Source organism: Apus apus, chromosome 13 (assembly GCF_020740795.1).
Source record: "Apus apus isolate bApuApu2 chromosome 13, bApuApu2.pri.cur, whole genome shotgun sequence".
NCBI lineage: Eukaryota > Metazoa > Chordata > Aves > Apodiformes > Apodidae > Apus > Apus apus.
Window position 1 is genome coordinate 16085413 of NC_067294.1, and position 23803 is coordinate 16109215.

The window sequence follows — 23803 nt, forward strand, 5'->3', positions numbered from 1 at the left end:
AAAGAAAAACAAAACAAAACAAAAACCCCCAAAAACCCGAACAAAAACCCTACTGAAGCCAGGCTGTGAATTAGCATCTCATTTTCTAGTGAGCACCATTGGGTACATTTAACTTCGTTAGTACTGTTTGTGCTTGTGGTACCCTAAAACTTAATAATAAATCAGGAAGATGCATCAAATCAGATTGGTGCTGCTTCCATTGCAAGTTCTTTTGACTTTGTTATTCCTAGCACAGCATGAGCATCGTGCTCTTCTCCTGTTCAGAACTTCAGCTCTGCTGTTGGAGAAGGAGGGATCACAGACTTAACTTCCTCTCGATCTGAAATAAATTGGTTCATCCAGGAAGGTGTTTTTTTTTATACAAGGATCCAGGATATCCCATCCTCAGGATCCTTTCTTGATTTATGCTTTTTATTTAATTTATTCCTTCCAGTTTATTAAGTTAATTTCAAATAAATAAAAGCAGCCTCCAACTTTTGGATTCAATTATTTTGTATGAACACTAAAACTAGATTGGCATGTAGCTTTGTGTGGGATTCAAAGCTCAGACCTTCTCAGTTTCTTTTCCCTTGCAGAGGTTCAAACGAATCTTTTTTGGCCTCCTCACCTGTGGCTGCAGAGGATAAGTGCACACTTCTCTTCAGTGGGTTTCACCACATTTGGCTGAGTCCAGGTATTGATCCAAAGCATTATAGCAGAATAAGCTGCTATTATTACAACTCTCATTTACTGTATATAAAGACAAAAATGGTAAATGGGAGGAGAAGGGAGGGTCAGATGCCAGTTTTATCATATAAAGTTTCAATATCCTTTGATTAACCTATTGCTTTTGCTGTTTCACAAATATCTTTGGAAATGGCTTTAATAGCAAAGCAAAGCTCTTTTTCAAACAGATTTTACTCTGTTAGATATGAAGAACTAGCATTTCAATACTGCAGATACAGAATATTTGCCAAAATAAATCAGATTTACTTGCATTTGTTCAAGAAATAAACAATACAGAGAGGCAAGGGATAAAAGGCTAAGCTTTTAATAGACCTTAAGGTTGTGTTTAATTCTCTACTGAAGACTATCAGAAATAGTCACTTGTAAGTTGTGGGTAGAAGAATGTCTTGATAAACTTCTCAAGTGATTGCAGGAAATATTTGGGGTTTATGCCCTGTCCATATCAAAACAAATGATACTCTGTGATCTCTCACCTGAGAGATCCTTCTCTTTTTTTGTTCTGATCACAATGTTTAGGATTTAACTTTTGTCCAGTAGATGGCAAAAATGAGCAGAAATAATTTCTTTTAAGTCCTTTTTGGTCCAGGGAGGGGGGGGAGGCCCAGGGAACACAGTTGTATCTTGTATTTTACCATTATATTGAGTTATTGGGGTGATGGTTTAGAGGTGACTCGTCAGGTATGCTGGAGCTGTGCTGGGCTGCCAAACAGGACTGTTTTCTAGCAGGCTTGCTTATACTAATTGAGTTTCTCTAGCAAATCAGGCTCCTTGGAAGAAGGCCAAAGGCTTTTCATAATTGTATTGACAAGAAAATGAATATGATAAATGGTGTTCATTCAGCTGAGACAAGATTTATAGTTTTCCTCTGGCAAAGGATGAAGAGAAAATACTTATAATAATAGTAAAATTTGTTTTAAAGTTGTATTAGGTGATCTCTCAAAAGACTTCATTAAAATATTTCCAAATATTTTAAGCAGCTTCAGGTGTTAAGGGCAGCACCTTGCCAAAGTATCTGGTGATGAAAGATGAAGAAAAACATCACAAATAAACAAAACAAAACAAAAAACCCAAAACCCTGGATATGAAAGTCATTTATTCTTCCTGAAATATTGATATGTCAAGCTGTCAATGGTGATTCCAGTACCAGAGCTTTGGAAAGTTTATTTGCCTTTTGTATTCCTAACACGTGGGCTCTGCAGTCTGGAGGTCAGTCCTGAACGTGCAGGTGTGGCCTAAAAAACCTCCATCCCAGTTGGAGTGAAGCAAAACCTGTTCTTAAAAGGGGATGATTTTCCTTTCCTGGGATGTGTTCGTTCTGCTATTTACTTCCAGACTGCCTGGATAAGATGTTGGCCGTTTAATCTGTTTTCTTTCATGCTAATGCCAGGCTGAGGTCCTTGGTCTCACAGTCAGTTGTGGCCATGGACATTCCATTGGGAGCTCAGGGTAATTCCCACTTCTTTGTTACTTTGAGTTAGTGTTTCTTACAGTTAGGTGCTGGCCCGTAGGCAGTCTCTCCTGTCTTCCTTCCACTTGCTTCTCAGTATTTAATGACTTCTGTTGTCTGTAGAAGAAAGAGGTTGCAGTAAGAAATGAGTTGCAAGGATTAACTTAAGAGGTTGACTCAGAGTTGCAATCAGCTGGAGAGCACACAGTGTGTGTGTGTGTGCATGAAGTTGCCTGGATAAAAATACCTGTGTAGAGACTCACAGACACTGAGTGTATAGAAAAGTGATCTGCCATTGGGATGTTTTAGCTAGTGGGCATTTAAAAGTTCCAGTTGGCCTAGATACTGAGATGGCTGATAGGATGCAGCTTCAGATGTGGATCACTAGAACAAGCGGAACAATCTTTTCACCAGCCAACCATGGCTGCACACGTAGCCCGACGCTCAACAGAATAAAACCAGGGGCAGCAATAAGACAGCTTGTTCAAAATCATCCTGGTTTTGAAGAACTAAATCTTTAGGTTTGTATGTTTTAAAGGTTCAGGATTAGGTGCAAACTTGAAGGAGCCCAAGAAGCAGCTGTAGGAATTGAGGTTTCCTAATGACAAGAGGAGAACACAATTTTGCAGGAAACAAGGCTACCTGCTCAGTAACCTGTAATGGCTTCTACTGCCAGTTGCTTTGATTCACACCTCAGCATCTTTTTTTGCAATTTAGGTTCCTTTGAACTTGAACTGACTATTCATGGTTAAGTTCATTAAGTAGCCAGGTTCCTTGAAGCTTGTGGTTAAAAACACCTAAGAATAATATTATGTTTAAAATCAATTTATTCTACTTTATTGGACTTATTTAAAAAATATAAATTGCCAAAGCCTAGCTTTTATAAAATCTGACTATAGTCTCCAGTCTTTTGTGAATGAACATGCATTCAGTGCTTAAGTTTTTTAATTCAGATAGCTAATAATATTAAATATATTCCTGTCTTAAATTTGGCAGTAGGTTTTGGCTGCCAAGTGACTCTCTTCACTATGCTCTTCTGATACAGTCAGTAACTCCTAAGATTTTGTTGTTGTTGTTGTTACATTGCAATCTGCTAAACTTATTTTTTCCTGTAGTCTTTTAAATACTGTTTTAAAAGAACAGAGATCTCTTGGGTTGCTGATGAGCAAACAGCTCTCCTGAAAATGTTCTTAGAAATCTCACTTTGCTGGTCTCCTCCATGCAGTTTGCCTGAATTCTGTTCTTGAATGCTCTGGAAACAACTTTGTACCATCACATTGTTCCCAACCATTTGTATGGCAGGTATATATGAAGTGGCACTGAAATTTGAGGCTGAGGATTTGCTAATATGTAAATGTGTGCTGTTTTGAAATTAAATTGCCATTTGTGAGTTATGCCATTCATTAAAAATCCAAGCTCATTTCATGCAAGTGCTGTAGGTTAGCCTGTCATGTACAAACAGCTTTCCTTTTCCTTCATTCCAGTTCTGGTAGATCAGCTCTTTCCCACTTAACCATTAATGCTTCCAAAGCACTTAGTCTTTGAAGCAGAGACTTGTGTAAATGTGTAGGTTCTGGCAGTGCCCCTGGCAGGACCAGCTGCCAAGGTCTGGTTCACCCACCTCACGGTGTAGCACAGGGGAAGTTGTATTGCAAGATGTTATTTTATCAGTCTGTTCTTTAACTCAGTTTGGTGCAGATATCCTGCCTATATTTCTGTCCTTCAAAGAGCTGTTGAGCTGTGGTACTGTGAGCCTGCCTGTACAACCCCCATCCTGAAGCTGATGGCAGAATTCATGCAAAACAGGTAAGAACCACATCAAATTGGTAAGTGATGAAGAGTGCAGTGGCATCCATTCTCTGTGCCAGCTCTCTGTGCTCTGCTTGTCCTCATCACGTCTGACTTTGACATTAAGACTGCAGCTTTTGTATCTCTGAAGAAGATTCACAAGCAGAACTCAGCTTTCAGTGTCATTATGCTGTTTTACCAAAATGGCAGATGTTACAAAATCAGCTGGTAAGGATTAATTAAAGGAATAGATATGAGAGTTTACTGTGATTTTGTACTCAATGTTAGAAGTGTTTGCTTTAACCAGGGGTCAATACTGACTCTGGACTTAAATATTGGAGAATTGTGCTGCAGGCTGAAGTTTTGCCATAAGCCAAGCAGCATACGTGTGTGCCTGTAAAACCACAACTGCCTTTACAGTTTCTTTTGCAGCTCAGCTCTTCCAGCCAAAATAGGAAAGAATGGTGTCTAATACAGCAATAGTTCTAAACAGCACCTAGGTTACTTCTCCCACATCAAAAGTCTTTCTGTAGGCTAACCAAAAAGACTCAGAGTGATTCTGGGAGGTGATTTCAATACTTCACATTGCAGTAGTTAGAATGAAATTCCTGTTTTACCACAAGGAACAGAAAATGTATTTGGTGAAATTGTCATTATACTTGGAAATGTTTTGTGTACTGCCCAAAGGGAAAAAAATATTTGTAAATGACAAATTAATAGTAAAAGTCTCTGTGCTGGGTATCTTCATGACCCAAGTCCTTTCAGCAAGGAAGTGTGTGTTCTCATCATTTCTCATTTTGCCTTGCAAATCAAATTTACTTACTTACGAAGGAAAAAAAGTTGAAATATTTGAAATTTGAAGAAAATATTTCGTTTCATGACAGCAAATGGTGCCTTAAAGTGCAGACCTAGCTCCCAGTCAAACACTGGCGTGTGTGGTGTGGACTTACTCCCTGAAGGGCTGCACACACCCTGAGGCAGAGTTCCCTGTTTCTTCTTTGTGATGACTTGCTTGCTGTCACCCCCTCCTTGGTGTGTGTCAGCTGATTATGTCTTTCATCCTGGCAGGAGGACCATAGATTGCTGGGCAGGTTTAATCTCCTGTTACTCAGGATGCACAGGCAGCGTAGCTGTTAGTGCTGCAACTCGTTCCAAGGAAGAGATTGTTCAAGCACAGCACAGAACTCTAATAATGGTAAACACAGCAAAGAGGAACAGGGACAATAAATCTTATGCGAAAGACAGGTCTTCAAGCTGCTTTCATATTCATGTTTTTCTTCTCCCTATTGCTATGCAGAAAATCTGCCTTGTTCCCTTCAGAAAGCGTCACCTGGGAGGGTGTGTTTTCAGCAGCCATGTACTGCAGCAGGTTTGCAGGTTACAACAGCTTTACACAAGACACTTTGACACGGGTAAAGTATGTTACAGAGTATCAGACTGTGCATTGTGCCACTCTGATCCTGAGAGGATGTGCTGGTTTGGGGGTTTTGTCTCTGCCAGCCATTATCACCTTGTGCCTATGGAATACGCAGATCTTTCATACACAGCACGTTTTATCCCTCTATAAACAGCCAGATTTACTCCAGAGTCTGCAGCAAAGGACCCTGCAAATAAGGATTCAGACAACAAAAAATAGGATTTGCAGCAAAGGAAGGTCCCTACTGCTGTCTCTGGCAGGGGTGATACAAGAGCTCCACAATTGGTCAAAAGTGGGTGACTACCAGATAGGTCCCTGGGGTTACCCTGGTTTCCATCACTCAGGGGTGACTCCTTTCCCTTCCAGCCCCAGCAGACTCAGGGAAGTTATGCTCAGGTTACTCAGAAGCCTAAGACCTACATTTGCAGTTAACTTTTAGGCCTGGACTAGGAGCTAGGCTTCTTTATCACAAAGACAAATTGGAAGGACAGGGACTTTGGCAAGGACTCTGTTGCATTTACAGACTGGGGGCAGAGTGGTTGGAGTTGGCTTTGGCAGTGCCTGTGCATCAGGGAAGACAACGTGGGGCAACCTTCTTCAGGTCTGAACCTCCATACAAAGCACGTGTTGCCATTCACACTCAGAGAACAACCTTGTGACTGCCACAGCTTTTATGTCTGGGAATAACCAGTGGGGATTAGTCTGTTTTTTCAAGCTCCACAGGTACAAAAGCAGGGTAAAAGTTCACCTGACTGCTTGGGTTATGGGACCTTTGTAGGATTCTTCTGGGCTGTCTGCAGACACAAGATGTTCCCTGGTCACTGAAAGCTGCATCTGTTGTCTGCTCACCTTTTCTGCTTTCAATTATTTTGTCTTTTTTTTGTCATGTTCCTTTGGCAACATAGGGAGATAAGGAGAGTGCTGCAGAGAATGGAATTTTGTAATCAGCAAATGTTTGCTTTGCTTTAGGAATAATCCATTGCAGTTTTCTGCTTCGATGACCATCTGAATGTTTTTGCTGTTATTTTTTAGATCGCAACGTTTAAATTTTGATGTATCATCTCCCAATGGAATTCTGCTCTTCAGAGAAGCTAGTAAAATGATTTGTACCTATGGTGGGTATGCAGTAGTGTTTCCTCTGCAGTGGGATTCTTTGCCTGTCCCGTGATACAGAAATCCTGTTAGTTGATATTCCTGAGCACTGCTGGGTTTGTGGAATACGTCGCAGGGCTGTAGCTTTTACAGGCAGTGTTATCCCTTTGGAAAAGCAGGCCTTGGAGCTCAGGAAGTTGAAAGCTCAGGAATTCCTTAGCTCAGGGTTCCTTCATGTGGCAGAGTTGCTCGTGTTGCTCTTTTCACTTGCAGGCCCATCCTTCTAGGCACTGTGCGTGTCCTCCAGCAAAGATACAAACACTCCTGAGGTGTTTGATCTAGGCTACTGATTGATAGGTGTGGGTTGATTTTATGTATTCAAATTATATCCCAGCAGCTCCAATACATAATAGGACCATAACAGCTTTGCCCTGGAGCACTGTTAAAATTGTTTATAATAAGTTGCTCCATTTTACTACTCCCACTCATCCTCACAACTGCAACAGGTCTTTGACACCAGCAGTTTATATTACACTCCAACTAACTTTGTAGTTCACAGTTTTGCTGCCTAAATATTTTGAAAGGAATGCTACCAAGTTTTTGTAGGGTAGCTTCATTTGTAGTTTGTGTAAACAAAAAGAGCCATAAATGTCCTGTTACTCTTAAAGGAAGGAAACTGGTACCTCAAATTTGCTTTTACTGCATTCAGGTTGCTTTTGGGTCTGGAAACTGTGTGTTAGTTGGCTGTCTGTTTAAAATACCTTCCAATGTCATTTTGCATGTGATCAATAGGGCATGGAAACAGTCTACACAGAATCCATAAAGCATTTACTTACTGCAGAAAAAATTCCACCCATGTAACTCTCAGTTCTTGCAAAATCTTTTTTCCGTTTCTTTTTCAAGTAGACCATGTAGTGACCTTGTTCAGTGATGTTCTGAAGTCAATTTGTTAGAATGATTAAGCAAAATATAAACAAGGCTCTCCGTGTAGGAAAAGATTAAAAGTAAACATTTAGATTTCAGTTAGCCTTTGTGCTTCATTGCTGTGAGTTTTCTTTTGATGATTTTATAAAAAATAAATCAAGTGTAGCATCATGATGATGCTTCAGCCCTGCTTGTCTTACTGTGCCTGATCCCACTGGAGTTACATTTTCATTATTATTATTATTATTATTATTATTATTATTATTATTATTATTATTATTTCTATCAGCTTTTACCATCCTTTCTTACAAAAAACATACTGAATTGTTGGGCATCCATTCATCTTAGTTGTTGGCATCAAGTTTCTAAACCCTTCTGAGGAAACCACACTAGTTGGTTTCAACCTGCTTTGTTCCTTATTCATTCCCTAAAAAACACTTTGTAAAGAAACCTTTGGCTTTCAGTTCCAGCTTTTATGGGGTGTGTGTGTGCATGTGTGAAGTTCATATCATTCTCAGCCCTAAAGTATTGGTGGCTCTTGTGAATAAGGACCAGACAACACTTTCTGGCCCATGCTAGAATCGAATTATGCAATATAAAAGGAGATTTCAGGACAGTACAGATTTACAATTTAAAACTAAGTCATGGAGCCTGTTGAAGCCTGGGTCCAGACACCCGTTGCCCTCTTTTGTTAAATGATGCTTGTTGTGAAAGATCTTCAGGAATGGGTGGCATCTGTTGGGAGCTGTGTGCCACAGAAAGGAGTGAAATGACCAGAGTAGCTTTTTGTCCTGCTTCTCCTTCCTGCCTTCCATAACCACTTTGCTAGGGGAGACAGATGTTGTACTCAGCTCGGATTGAAGTAGCAAGAGGAGATCTGTCCTCCAAAAATCAAATTTAAAATCCCCAGTCAACCAAAAGTGAAGGAAAAGTGTAGAGGTTAGAAAAAGCCACTCAGTACCTGTATGGGTTGGGTTGTTGTTTTTTTTTCATTCTGCTTTTAAAACTTGTTCATATTATTACCAGTATCTAAAAGGGTCCCATCAGTGATCTTACCACTGCTTAGTTGTGACATTTGGAGAAATTGTTCAGGTTTTCTTTTCTGTGAGTGATTGCCAATATTTATTCCAGGGCTGGACTCACTGCAAAATCAACATGAAAGACCTCCCAGTGCAGCTGGTGAACTGGCCAGTCACAGCAATGGTTTCAAAGGATCCAGCTGGTTCCTGCTGGCCCAGATGGGCAGCACTGGCTGAGCTGTGGGTGCTGCAATAAACATCCTGGATCAGTGTGACTTCAGACTGCTACAGCAAGTTCTGAAGTGGGCACTGCCTTATAGTCTGAGATTTTACTACTCCCCACTATAAGTTTTTCAAGATAGAGCAATTAATCAGCTTTGAATAACTGTCGTTAACATTTTTAGCTTTTATCACCAATTACTGGTTTATGAGGGTTCCATTCCAGTGTACAGATGGATATAACTCTTCTGGAAATATGTTGTAAGGATTCATTAGTTCAGTAATATGTGATCATTTGAACGTACAAATCCCTGCAAAAATATTGTTATTAAGTGACTTTGCATTAATTTTAAGTGCCTTTCTGAAAAGCTTAATATCTAAATAGTGCTTTTAAGCCAAACTTGATAATATTCTGTGACTTATAAAAAAATAATTTGTCTTTTAAGCATGTGTGATTTTGGCAGACATCTGGGGAAAGATAAGTAAACCAGGTGATGGTCATAACGTGCACTTTGGTGTTCCTGAGCCATCTTTCCAGTCCCACATTCTGAAAAAATGGTTTGATTCAGTTAAAAGCATGAACACATACGTGCCTTCTAATCCTGGGGTCTGTTTTCAAGTGTTCTGCTGTTCTGTTACTGCAAGTAACTTAAAATTCTGAAAATAGGTGAGATTCTCACATTCAGCATGATTTTATGGCTGAAGCATTAGAGGGAGAATAGCAGGCACCCAGTAAATGTCAGGGGATGACAACAGAGTATGTACTCATTTGTCTTACCAAGGCACCCAGACCTCTTGCATATGCCACAGCTCACACTGAGCTGCTCAGAGCTGATCCAAAAGACACTTGAAACTCAATATAGATCTGACTGAAATCTCAACTATAATAATTGCCTCTTTCAACTGACAGAGACAGACAGTGATGACATGAGACAGAGGGGGAAGAAGAGAAGCAAACATCTCTTTCTTTTGTCACACTGTCCTTGTGGGAAGATCCTTTCAGTCAATCCAGTGACTGAGTGGGTTGCCTTAAACTCTGCCCAGCCTCTTCTCAGCCCTGACAAGTTCTTCCCATCACCTGGAAACCTGGCTGGGTTTGCTCGTCTTGGCAATCACTGCCTGAACACCAGCTTTCCAGCTCTGCTTGTTACCTCTCCTCCTTTCCATGGGCTGGGCAGGGAGAGTTTCCTTCTCACAGCCCAGCACTCCAGGGAAAGGCTTGGTCCCTCTCCTGCAGGCAGGGTAGGGTAGCCTGTTTGCTCCTTCTTCTTAGAAGAATTTAACATAAAGCAATAAATGGAAGTATGGTTTAATTGTATTGTATTTCCATTGGTAAGGGAAATTTCAATTTGTTTTACAACCAGATTTTGTCTTATTCTCTCTCACATGTAATGACATGCAGAAAATGCTACTAAAAGCCTTACTGTCAGAAATTTCACCTGCAAACTGAACATGAAAATTTCCAGTTGTGGCTTAGGTTCACTGGGAGTCTTCTTGCTCTGTAAACCTATAGATATATAAAAATATGGTCTCAAATATTTCTCTGTCCTGTCAAGACTTAGACAAGGAATTAGCAACTGAAGTGAGGTGGCATCAGGTGATCCTTCTCACCAACATCAGAGCCCTGGTAGTTGGTGACACAGTGTTGATTTTTGCTAAGTCAACCACACCAATCAAAGAAGTTTTGGATAAGGCAGGTGCTTCACAAATACATCCACCTTCAGGTGATGAAAATCAGCTAGAATTTGTGTGGTTTTGTTCTGTGTAAACCCTGCACTGTTGTTTACATGGGGATAACTTTGGAGCAAGCATTAGGTAACCTAGCATGCAGCTTGCTTCCCATTTGAAATTTTGCCAGTTTGTCATGCTCCTTTAAGTCAGGTAGTGCCTCCATTTATGATCTGTCTGTGCTGTAAGAGCTGTGCTTGGGCTAAAAATAAAAGGGGAGGAAAAGGGTAGAGCTGTGCTTCTGGAGTGGGAACATGTGTGGATGTTAGTGTGTGTGTGGATGTTTGTGTATGGATATTTGTTTGTGTGTGGATGTTTGTGTGTGGATATTTGTTTGTGTGTGGATGTTTGTGTACGGATGCTGCAGCCTCTCTAATTCTAGACTAAAGTGTATACTCTTTGCTCCTCTAGACTGTCATGTAGTGATTTCATATGTTTGAGTGCAAAGCCACAAAAAATCCAGAATGCCCTTCCTTAGGATCTGCCAAGCATGTTCAGTTGTCACTGAATGAAATCTAAGCTATGAATTCTTTGCATTTTCTAAACTCAGCACCTCAGTGAGTGCTTAGTTCTGCTGAACAGCTCCAGCTTTGCCATTAGGGTGGGGCTGGGGTGTCCTGTCCTTCTGCTCATTTATCACTGACACTCATCCAGTGCTGAAGACATTTTTAAGATGTCTTTACAAATGCTATATGTTCAGAAGATGTAAAGCCTGGCGTAGGATGCAAAAAGCACTTAGATAGTCAATTCCCCTTGGTGGGACCGTGCAGCTCCTTGGCAGGGGGTGTTGTGCCTTGTCCATTAGGGCTTGAGCTGGGCTGACTGAGTGAGAGTGATTGAAAATAAACAACTGAGAGGAGAAAATTGAAAGGAGTTGGAATAGCATCGTCCACCATTCTTCATCCCCAATATATTTCACTTTTAATTCTGCATCTACAAGTCTCCTTACAGGGTGTTTTTGAACTCCCAGTCGTATAGAAATGATGTTTCAGTACATCCTGGGACCATCTGGTTTTGTTTTGTGGTTTCTTTACATTTTACTAAACCTCTTCCCTTTCGTTGTTGGAGACTGACATAAAAATAATATTTTCAATATGCTGTTTTTATTTATCTACATTCTGTCATGATATACTTTGATGTAAGTTTTTAATTTTGCTTCAGCTTTCAGCTGTTGTAGCAGTTACTGCTCAAGGTCAGCAATGAGGTTAGCCACAGTAGCACAAAACAATTTCCTTTCCTCACAGCCCAGGTAGCATTTGGATGTGGATTACATTTTACCACATTTTCCAGTAGCCAGACACAATTATTTCTAATGAGCTTTAAATTGCTTCTAGAACACATATTTCACAGCTTAGTGGGGCAATCCATTCCGTGCCAGCAACTTCATAAGCTAACAGTTCCCCTTCCAAGTTTTGGTTAAAGTCACTCTTGCTGTAGGACAGGTATTTGTAATCAGCAGCTTAGCTTCCAAGTGGAGTGCTCACTGGTCATGGTTGCTGTTGCTGTGCTCTCCTCTCTTTTGCCTTCATGGGTCCAGAATATATTGCTCTTTATTACTGCCTCCGATTTCATAACCGGCTTCTTTTGGCAAATCTATCTTGGCACTATGCATGTTCCTTGTGCTGATTTGAGAGGTTTTATGCATGTATTGTTGTTCTGGAAGCTTTAAAAAAAAAAAAAAAAAAGGAGGTTTTGACGCTTGCTCTCATCTTTATGATTCATGTTTTCCTTTGCTTTCTCTATCTCTGGCCAGTTCTTTATCCTGCCCTAGCATTCCGGGCGCCTGGAAGCTTACGTTGCAAGGCAGCTTTATGGGGCAGTGGTGAACAATAAAAATAGGAAAGGGGAAAAGGCAAGAAACACTTTTTCTCTATAAATGTGATAAAGTTTCATAACCTTTGTTTCATCTCGCCCAAGTCTTTTTTTATCTTCATCTCATTCACACATGTTAAAACACGATTTAGTTGTATTATTATACAGAAGGCTTATTGGACTGAAATCTAGAACAAGCCCTGCTTAAATGAAACTCAGCCATAAGGAAATCATTTTTGTGTTATGGCTTCTACTGTAAAAGCAATTAAGGAGGAGAGCTGAAAGGGGAGCTGCCTGTCCTGACATGCTCCCACATCTAGGAGGGAGTGAGCTGTGCAAAAAGCTCCGGTGGATATTGCCTGTGGGATGCCCAGGCACCAGGGTGTTCCCTGTGGGCACAGCATCCTGCTTTGTCTTTTTACCTGCCTTTGTATTCCCCCTCTGCACACACACTGATTTTCTTCCAGCTCCTTTGGTTATGTACAGAGTTTTTTGGTAATGAAAAGCTTAAATTGTCAGTCAAATTCAAGCCCCTGTTTCCTATCTTGCAGTGTCACCCAGATCTTTAAAAAGCTTTTTCTTATTCCTGTCAGAATTTTGTAGCACTTTTGAGACTCAGTTTATAATTTCTGCAAGTGTTGTTGCTGTCAAATGCAGAGCAAAAAGTTCTATTAAGTGAAATTATTGAGAATTTTCAAAGTCAGTCAGTATATTTTATGATTGCAGATACAATTTTTTTTCCACATTAAGAAGAAATTGGTGCAAGTTGGAATTTGTCATTTTATTTTTAACTCAGTAGTAACTCTTGAAACTTCACTAGTTAGTCTCTACAGAGTTTTCATTTTGAATTTCAAACACAATTTTTAAGTTCATCATGTCAAAGGTCACTTTTGTGTTGACTTCATTTCTTCAGACTGTTTCTTTTAACAATAGGAGTTTACTTCATTGTATTTCAGGCCTCCAATGCAGGGATTATAAAAGTAAGTGTATCCTCAGCAGCTGAGGAGTTGTTCTTGACCTGATTCGAAGGACCTCAGTAAATTAGTTTATGTTCAGTAGTATCCATGCTGTTTAAAAATATTCCCCTGAAGCTCCTGCTAAGTGCTGCAAGTAGATCATTCTTTTTTATCTTGTCAGGCATCTTTTTTTCAGTAACTCATGCTGAAACACTCATCTTTGCTCTAGCCCTGCATCCCTGCAGTCCTAGGCTCAGGGCATGGCAACAGGCACCGCCTGGTCTTTCACCTCTGCTGCTGATTTGGAACCTGCTCTTCCCACTCTTAGGCCCTTTTAGAAGGAGGCCATGAACTCAGAACAGATCCCCGTGGCCTCTGTCCACTTGCAAAAAGCAGCTTTTAATCTTGCCCTAAACCCAAATTCTTCTCAGTGTTTTCATTAGGAGGGATGGGCACCCCGTTCCTCTCTGAGGGAGCAGGGCTGCTGCCTTCCTGTGTCGAATGCTTCCTGCTGATCAGCTGCTTTAAAGCTTTAATTAAAAGATGATTTTTTGGTGAAGCAATAACAATGATGGAAGACCAGCACTACTGTGTACCTCCTAGAAGTCATTTTCCCAGGCTAAGGGATTCCAAGGGTTTTTTCAGCTTCTTTCCTCATCTTTCTGGTTTCTCTATCCATGTGCAATAATTTGCACCCCAAGTACAGAACTGCCTTGGTGACAACTCCTCAGCTCTTCCCATCTGCTGTTGCATTTGACACCAAGTGCTTCAAGGACCTAGGATTGCAGGATGTCACCCTTGGAGAGCTCAGCTGTGAACTCGAGGCTCTTACTTCCTTGGATCCAGAACTTTGCTTATTTCTGAAGCCCGATACATATTTGTGCTATTAAAGCAGAGATTTTGAGCAGAGGATTGAATAGTGGAGAAGACCAGGGGAGCTCAGCTTGCAGCACTTACCTTTTGGTCTTGTTTTTTGCCCTGAGAGCTGTGCACTGTTCATGTGGTGGCTTTCAGAAACAGTGTGTGCCTTCCCTCTTCATCTCACAGACAAAATGTGGTATTTAAGTTTATCTTTTTCACAGAATTTGAAATTCACTGATGATCTCAGTAACTAGACTTGGTCTGGTCAAAAAGATTAATGTTAATTAAGATGAGCTGGCTGGGATATCTTAAATGGGGTAGTGTAGGGAAGCTGTATAGAGTTTATCTTTAATTTCCTATCAATGTAATTTCTCAGTGATGTGAAGTATTACAATAAATGAACAGGCAAACCAGAAGACATTCTTTTTCTACTATGTTTTACACTTTTAAATGAGGGTCTTTTGCATACTGGTCATTTTTAGCATAACAGAGACTTAACACCATTTGGGATAAATTTCTCTGCAGTAGCAGTCACTGGAATTGTACCCTCAGCCCCAGTTACACTGTGCTCATACCTGCAGCATTGGAGGGAGTGGAGCTACTTATGTGACCATTTCCAGTACCAAAAATGTTCTGTATTTTCATTCATAAAAAGTATTATTATTATTATTATTTTTAGTAAGAGGGCTTAATTTTAATTGCAAGCAACCATCTTTCCTAGTTAAAGATTTGATTCTTCTCCCTTCCACAATTCTAATGCCACTCTTGCTTCTTCAAGACCCCAGTTACTGCTTTAAGTAATCCCTGGCTGTGTTTGTAAGTCTGCTTTTCCTTTCCAGCCTGATGGATATATTGCCTTGTGTTTGCTAAAAGTGGTGAAGAACATTGTTTTCAACAGGAAATGATACCAAGTGGGTGTTTAGAAACCAGGTTTGCTCCTCATTTTTCTAATTACATGATGTAAATTCCTCATTGTTAGTAATTAATAACAATAAGATAAATAATTAAAAGAAGGCAAGTAAATGGTTTGATATGGAAATGTGCATGGGTAGAAAGGAGAGCTGTGTGGAGACAGACCAAGTTTACTGTTAGGTCTCAATATATATTAAACAATACTACCCAACCTAGGAGAGCCATTATCTCAGGCAAATTTTTAGGGGCATTTTTAATTGACTGAGTTGTCCTAAGTAGCTCTCTCAGCTGGCTGGAATTCTGAGTAGTTAATGTGCTCCTTGATCCAAGGTGTCATCACTGCCATGACAGTGAGGTGACACACTGGAAGCAGATGAAGCAAGCATCTGATCTGCAGACTGTTGCACTTGTATTTGTAGGAATGCTTTTTATAATGCACAGCTTTGTGTAATTTTGTGTTAAAATGACCAAGAATGACGAGTAGTAACAGAGTGAAGACCTGTCACTTGTTTTTTGTGCAGGCCAAGCCTGCCAAGGTGAACATCAGATGGAGTCCATCTAGTAAGGCTACTTCGTGGTAGAGCTGGAGTATCTTTGCTGTGTTCATTCTGCTGGTTTAGCTCCCTTCCATTAATCACTTCAGGTTTTAAGAAAAAAAAAAGACTAACTCTGGGGTGCCGTGGAGATGAGTATTAGATCATGACAAGAGACTTAGCTTGGTAGTGAGGCCTTGTGAATAATTAGGTTTGGACAGGGGATTGCAGCAGGATCTGCTGCACGGGGGATCCAAAGGCACTGTTGCCTGGTGATAGCAACAGCAAATATTTACCATTGGCCCTTATTTTTACATTATAAACATGGAGGTGAAAAAGTCATTCCCATCTGTGACTGGTAAAATCAAGGCTTTTGTAATGGACATCCTTGTTTTCTGAGGGGTATGGTTAGTGTGTGTGTACATCAGCAGCCATCCCAAGAGACCATGGTGGTAATGGATCAAGACCAGGCTTTGCTGCAGCAGGAGATGCTATAAAACCACGTGTAGCAGCTCTGCTCAGATGAAGGAATTAATGCTGACAGACCCAGTCATGAGCTGCCTGCACATCAGTGATGGGAATTCCATAGCTTAATATTTTAAGTTTTGCATACTAATTCCTTGGTGGCTTTCAAGCTCTAGCCACGCTCACTTAACAGATCTTTTACATCAAATGCAGAAACAATTTCCTTCCCACTAGTAATTTAAACCAAGACAAAAAAAAACCCAAGCTTAGGTAGCACCATCAGAATATTTTAGATTTGCAGCTGCTTATGTAAGTTTCTTTCTTTCTTTCTTTTTTATGAAAACAGGTAATCAGATCCTCTCTCTTGGGACTTTGTCAAAAGATCAGGTTTATCCGTTGAAACTCAAGGGCATTTCCATCTGTTACTCTGCACTCAAATCTGCCTTGTGTGGAAATTATGTCAGCTTTGGCGTCTTCAAGTTGTACGGGGACAACCACTTTGACAATGTACTTCAGGCCTTTGTCAAAATGCTGCTTTCAGTATCCCACAGTGACTTGCTAGTAAGCAATTCCTCATCTTGGGAGTCTTTACATGAAAGATGAAATAACAGCACCACAGGCTTTGTATTGTTATAATGAGACAGAGGGATCCAGGACAGCTCAAATGCAGTTTTCAGTTCAATTACTTGAATTTATTTCTGTAGTGACATCTAAAATTACAGGTATGACTGAACTGCCATGTGAAATGGAAGCTTTTCCAGAATTTTAACTAGACTTGTCCAAAAAGAGAGATATGCCAATTTTTTTTCCTTCCTGTATTGCAAACCCATCTAGGTTGCCTGCATGCACTCTAAAACATCCTCATCTATCCAGTCACTCTGCAATTAGTTTCAATCTGTAAATTCTCACTGTGGATTCCCCATAACATGTAAAACTTTAATTTTCAAGTACCCCATGTTCCCACTTCTCTGTGGGAAGAAAACAGATCTTGTGCAGGATCAGCCTAAAGTTGAACTGTGACGTTTGCTTCGTGACACTTTAGTTCAGAACTGGCATTTTCTTGCAGGAAGGGACAAATCTGGGACAGTTAAAGATGGTTAATGCCCAGATTTGTGCTTGCCATGGAAAGTCCTTGGAACTGAAAAGCTGCTCTCTATAAAATGGGCCTATTTGTTGCATGTTTGGCACATTCCAAGCCATCCAACAATAGATGCCCTAAATATGAGTCCATAAGAGGAAGATGCTGACTGGGCCAGTGGGTTCAACCCTCTTCCAGACCTCACTTAAGCACACACACACAAAAAAAAGCCCCTTCTCTGAGATAATTTGGGGAAATCTGTGATAAATCTTCATAAGATTTCCTGCAGCAGGTAAGATACAGGCTGTATCTCCTGGCACCTGGACTGAGGCTGTACTGCTTTTACAGCCCAAGAGCTGTGCAGAATGGCAAAGCATGTAGTGCTGGTGTATTAGCCTGAGCTCATTTTAAGCTAAGGCCAAGTTTATATCATCTGGTGAATTTGAGAAGCTGAAATCTGCTGAAGACAAGAAAAGACTTAGTCTCTATAAATACTCTGATTTAATGGCTAAATTAGAATGTATCACATCATCTAAATTTAAGACCATTCTGTTGATGCTAATATTAGTCCATGCTCATACCTACACTTACTAGGAATGTCTACTGTCTTTTTCAGCAATATCGAAAGCTAAGCCAGGCTTATTACCCACTCCTGGAGTGTCTGACCCAAGATCATATGAGTTTCATTACCAGTGTAGAACCTCACGTCCTAATCTATATTCTCACTTCCATCTCTGAAGGACTCACTGCAGTAGGTAAGCATTTCTTACACTCAGCTCACTGAAGAAGGTCAGGATTTAGGCATCCAGGGTTTTCAAAGAAGCACATTGATTTATATCTTCAAAAAAAAGAAGTATCAAGTGACAGTGGGAGATGCTGGCTTTTGAATGTTTTAGGAGTGGGACTATTTAATGGAGCTAATTTCTTTTAAGCCTCTAACCAGTGAATTTTTACAGATGGTATTTTTAAATTGTCTTCTCTTACAAGCCAGAATAGCAACAATTATTCTTGTGCCTCCTCGAGGATCGGACTGAAAATTCATGCATTTGTTCAGAAGTGAAGTGTATTAAAATGTGTACAGGAATCTGTGGGGTTTTGTTTTTATTTGATCAACATAGCTGTTGTATAAATAATGCTTGTTCTGCACAGCTGGGATATGATTTGAGAAACTGAAAGGTATCTTCATCCATGCAAAAGAAAGGAACTAGTTATTCAGTACTCCCTGAATATACTTGAGAGGAGAATTAGTCTAAAATCATTCTTGGAGTAATGATAAAAATGCAGCAGACTGATTGAGGTTCATTTCATTCTCTTGCTTGGTTTAATTTCTATTCTTTAACCAGATGGCTGTCCAAATATTGGGGGTTTTGGAAGTGGAGGGTGATATCCTAAATTCATTTGGAATGTAGAGGAGACTGGGCATTTGGGGGAAGAAATAAGAAACAGTGCAGTGACATTCTGATCACCAAGGAATGCCATGTTTTTATAAAGTCTTTGACTATGAAATTGTTCAAAAACTTTCCAGTAGTATTTCTTGATTAAGGAGTTTATTAAGGAAAAAAAAAAAAAGGAGCATGTAACATCAGTGTGTGTAGATGTTCCTGCATAATAGCTGGTTGTTCCCATTTCTGCCAAGTGTCAGTCAGACCCACAGGAATGTGGGAATGCACCCAGACTCTGGAGGCACTTGCTGTGTTCAACACATTCGGCAGCTTTTGCTGCGACAGGGGAACTGCTCTTGGAGAGAAAATGGGTAGTGAAGAGCTCAGCAACAGTGGTAAAGAAGTGTTATGTCATAAGATGATCTCAGTGCTGAAATCCAGCTTCTCCCACGTGTTTTGAGTGCTCTGACACCTGTGGTGGTGGTGGAGCAGTTCCTGCAGGAAGGAGTCTGCCTGTTGGTCACTGGCAAATGGATTAATTGTGAGGGTGCCTGACAGCTGCCAGTGTAACCAGCCCTGTTCCTGCTCTCTCTGGCCACTCCATGTTACATCTCCTCCATGTGAAATGCTGGATATGTTCCTGTTGATCATTCACTTGCATACCAGCTTTACTTGGAAACCCAATTTGAATACATATAAAATCACAGAATGGTTTGAGTTGGAATGGACCAAGCTCTCACGCTCACTTTTGTGTTCATTTCTTTCTTTGTTTACTCCCATTCCTCCAAACCCAAGTAGTTTTCCAGCTTTTGAGACTTGCCAGACCTGGCTGTCAGCACAACCTGGCTGTTCCCATATTTCCTCCAGAGAGGACATGGAATCTCCATCCTTGGAGGTACTCCTGAGATACTGGACAACATCCTGAGGAACCTGTGTGACACTGACCCAGGTTTAGGCCAGAGGATGGACTGCAGGATGGTCCTATTTGGTTTTTGCCACCACCTCTAGGATCCCACTGGCATTTTTCCTACGTTCTCGACTTGCCTTCTCTAGCTTTCCCAAACAATTTTTCCTTCTGTCCTGTGCAGCCCTTACTCTCTGTGAATGTCTCTTGCACGTTAAAATAATGCTTACTTTCCATGATTAGTCAACTGGAAAATGCCTTTTCTTTTTACTTTTCACATTGAAGTGATAAGGTGATTATTCTTCCTTCATATCATGTTTCTTAGTACTGCCTATCTGAAGAATTGATACTGGTGTCAGCCATTTAATTCCTCATTTGTGTTCAAGAAGTTTTTTTTTTATAGTGAACTGAATGATTTCCCATACTCTTATGATGACATGTCCAGCTGAACTACTCTTTCATCAATTTGTAGCTCTTAACATTAATTAATTTGTGAAATCTTCTCAGCAAGACCTGTCATTGTACTTTCTCAAGATTCCTTCTTCTAAATCTTTTATCCCTTTTAAAAGTTTTGGTATTTGGGGCATTGCCCATCGTCAGGCAGTGAAATACAGGTTTATTTTTTATGTGTTCACTTGGTCACATACATCCCTCTGCCCTTGGAAACTGGATAAGTAGATCCAAGCATTGCCTTTTTCACTGAATTATATCAGTGCCACAAGAACATCTCAGAATAGTAGGGCTCAGGGCTATAAGCCATCTGAGGGGGAATTGTGTTTTTAAACTGATTAGAACATACAAGTCATTTTCAGAAATGTTTATAAAAATGAAATAGCTGTCTTTTTTACTTTAAAAATTAAATACCAGGAGATCACTTCTCTTTCACAGGAAAAAGAAAAAGGGATCTGACTTTTTTCTCTGTTCCCTGTATGTATGTGAAACCTCTGAGACTCTCATTGTTGTCAGCTGTAGGATAAACATTCCCCAAGTCCTTATTTCTGAGGAGTGTTCGTTCTGATGCTGAGTAAATACCTTGCTTGGTTCCACACTCCAGAAGCACTGAGGAAGATGATGTGTTCCTTGGGAAGTGCCTGCCTGTAAATCAGCTATAATGGAAGCCCTCATCTCAGCTTTTATTGCGAGGATAAACACTCCAATAGTTCTCTTCTAAAGTGTTTACCTGGCTTTTTCACAGCTGACTCAGTGGATCAGAGCCTTTTAATGTAGTCTGCCTGGCATGTTGTCACTAATCTCTGCAAAGCTTTTCTAATTCTCATATGATTAATAGTATAGTATGCTATTCATTCAGGAAAAAGTAAAACATTTTTTCTGTCTTGCTGCCTAATTTAGATGTTAAATTGCTAAATCCATTTACTTTCCAGGTTCAGTCTCAAAGGCAAATAATGCCAGTATTGAACTGTAAGCAATTGATGGACAAGGAAAATACCACTTAACTGCCTCTCGTTGCCTTTATGTGAAAAAAAACCAAAACCAAAACAAAATCTTTTAATTTGCAGAGATTCCACCATGTCATTAAACTGTTGAAAAATAATTCCCCTTCAGCATGCTGTTGTCATATTTTTAAGACCAAATGGCACCCTCAAGTTGTTTGGGATTTTTCTTGCCTTCTTTAAATAATACAACCCATTCCAACAGACGTTTTCAACTTCCATAAGGCACAGACACACAGGTAATAAAAAAGGTCATGTAAACTTAGCCCCCCAAACATGACCTGAATACATGCTGAAAGCAGAAGAGCTGGTTGAACATGATGGTGACTGGCACCAGAGTCCTCCTTGTCCCCAGCCCACCAGCAGCACCTTCTTTGCCAGCAGGCCAGCCCAGAGAGCTGTTTTGCTTGAGGAAACTACTGAGCTCAGCCTGGGTCTGTGCTGCCACACCTGGAGCTGGTCTGGGGGTTTGTGTAACCATGGCCTGCTTGCTTCCTGAGCCACAGGTGACAGAGCCGCCTTGACCAGCAATGAGAAATCTCGTTTCACTGCATTCTTCCTCACTATCCCAAGCTTTCATCTCACTCTCTTTTATTATTCTGTCTTTATTCTGTCTTCTCCATCCATTTCTGGGCCCGTAGCCCAGAACTGGTAGCTCCTTGTTACTCCTGTTTATTTGCTTGGCTGGCTTGTCTCACTGAGATTGACTGAGAACACTGTTCTGCTCCAGCACAAGGTTCCTCATGCCCAGAAGAGTCATTCCAGGGAGTTTGCTTGACGCTCCCTGTCTGTTCTGTCCTTGCAATCAAGAGGAAAAATGAGCAGAGGGAAGCATATTTGATATATAGTTATGGGCAAATTTAAGTAGCTCTTAACACTCATATCAGATTCTCAGGAGCAGATGATAGCAGAGACCTGTCTGCTGTCCTGCTAAAATCACTTACTGTCGAATGTAAAATACCTACTTGTACAGTATCAGCATGTTTAGAACTACTGCTCTTTTGTAAACTGATGATGGTGATTTACTTTGTATTATTCAATTTAAAAAGAAATAGACTTAAGCAGTGGTTTAGAAATACAGCAGAGCCCTCCTATGAAATATGTATTTTCAAATCTCTCACTTGTTACTGATGGTGATTCAATTCTACCATGAATTGCATTTCTACTTTATGTGCAGGACTGTTTGGGTTGGGAGCACAATGAGTGCCAGGTTCTGTGGTCTTGACTTTGGCAAGGCCCCTGATGTTGAGCTCAGCCGTGCTCAGGCCATGTGTCTGAAGCTCCTGCCCTGCTGAGGACAGTCCTAGGAAGCCCACTGGTCCAGTGTAGACAGAGCAGAGCAGCTCCAACTCCTTCCTGTGAGCTGTTAAATCACTCAGCTCCTGCTGCTGAGTGAGTTGGTCGCTTCAGAAGATCAAGTCTTAGGAGACCACTTGTATCTTCTTTGCCTGTAAATGTTTCTTCAGCATTTACTTCGAAACGCTCTTGGCAAAATACAGGTAGTTTTTAGGTGGCAAAGAGTTAAGTGTCAGCACAGAGCTTAAGGAGTTAAACAGACACAGATCAAAATACTTCAGTGTCTAGAGGGATGTGTTTAAATGAGCACTGCAAGGTTGGCAGGCCTCCAAATTAGCATAGTTTAAAGAATTCAAGGTACATTTAATTGGATCCTTCTAATCCCTTTTCCCTCAGAATGAGCATTTTAACAGTTTAATTCCTTTTGCAACCCCCACACATCCCTTACTCCAGTGGCCCATCTAAAATAAATACTGTGAACTATAAAAGGCCTAGACAAGTTCTAGCTGAAGTCAGTGGCAACAGGATGGAGTCCCAAATGCTCCACTCAATTGGATTTGATGTTTGAAATCATGGAGCGGGTCATGTAGGGCTAATCATAGAATCACAGAATGGTTTGGGTTGGAAGGGACCTTCAAGATCATCCAGTCCCAACCCCCCTGCATGGGCAGGGACACCTCCCACCAGACCAGGCTGCTCCAAGCCCCATCCAACCTGCCCTTCAACACTGCCAGGGATGGGGCAGCCACAGCTTCCCTGGGCAACCTGGGCCAGGGTCTCGCCACTCTCAGAGGGAAGAATTTCCTCCTCATGTCTCACCTACATCTCCCCTCTTCCACTTCTAATCCATCTCCCCTTGTCCTCTCCCTCCCTGCCCTTGTCCCAAGTCCCTCCCCAGCTTTCCTGGAGCCCCTTCAAGAACTGGAAGGTGCTCTAAGGTCTCCTCAGAGCCTTCTCTTCTCCAGGCTGAACACCCCCAACTCTCTCAGCCTGAAAACCTTGCAGCCAGCTGGTCAAGCCCCTGCATATACACAGGAGCTGCTGGTGGTGTGGAAGAGCCAGCAGTGGTTTGCACCTGCGGCTCTGGCCAGGCCTACAGAACTGGAGCTGTAGAGGTCTTGAGTAGCAGCCACTGGTCCTGGGGCCAGGGAGTATCTCCAGTGTTGGGAGGCAGCAGCTGGGCAGGAGGAAGGGTGCACCACTGGAAGATGAGAGGAGTGTGCATGGGAAGCAAGGGCCAGCACCCTGATGTAGGGAAGTGAGCAGGATCCTTGCACAGCAGCTGCACAGCAGGCAGCACCAGGCAACAGAACCTCTGGCAGAAATCAGACATACTTACTCTGCAAATAGGTTTAAACTTTTAATCTCCCTTCCTTATAGAAGCAGTAGGTAAAGCTGTGAAGTTGTGTTTGCTTCTGCTTTTCAACAGTATCCTCCTTTGCTCTGATGACTTTTGGTTTTGGGAACACTCATGAGGTCTTTGTTAGTGGCTGCTGTTGCCAGCCATATTTACTGTATTTTAACCTACTTGAATTATTAGTTGTTAAGCAAAATTACTAACTGGCTGTTCTGTGATCATCCTTTCACTACCTTTAATGGCCCTTGTTCATTGTTTGGTGCCTGACAGTGATTGTAAGGTCTTTGGGGCAGAGAAACTTGAGAAAAATCTGAACAGCAGCTCTACTGATGTCATCTTGCCTTTTCAGTAAGCAGATCAAAACAGAACTTTAGTTTCCAGGAATCTGGAGCCTTCTGAATGTAAAACTGAGTATCAGTAAAACTTCTACCCTCAT

At 41.1% G+C, this 23803-nt stretch overlaps 1 protein-coding gene across 11 annotated transcripts in view; it reads left to right on the plus strand.

Annotated features, from left to right (window-relative positions):
- The window catches only part of RANBP17 (RAN binding protein 17), a 143780-nt gene that overhangs the window by 97427 nt on the left and 22550 nt on the right, over positions 1–23803 (plus strand). For 8 of the 11 annotated variants that reach the window (XR_007890769.1, XM_051630974.1, XM_051630976.1 and 5 more), the window contains 4 exons: positions 3872–3979; positions 6411–6493; positions 16246–16460; positions 17594–17732. Coding sequence is in view for 10 of the 11 variants with exons in the window: in XM_051630974.1 (XP_051486934.1) it covers positions 3872–3979; positions 6411–6493; positions 16246–16460; positions 17594–17732 (545 nt within the window). In the remaining variant the exon portion in view is untranslated. The remainder of the gene's footprint in view (positions 1–3871; positions 3980–6410; positions 6494–16245; positions 16461–17593; positions 17733–23803) is intronic. The other 3 variants (XM_051630979.1, XM_051630980.1, XM_051630981.1) reach the window with 3 other exon arrangements.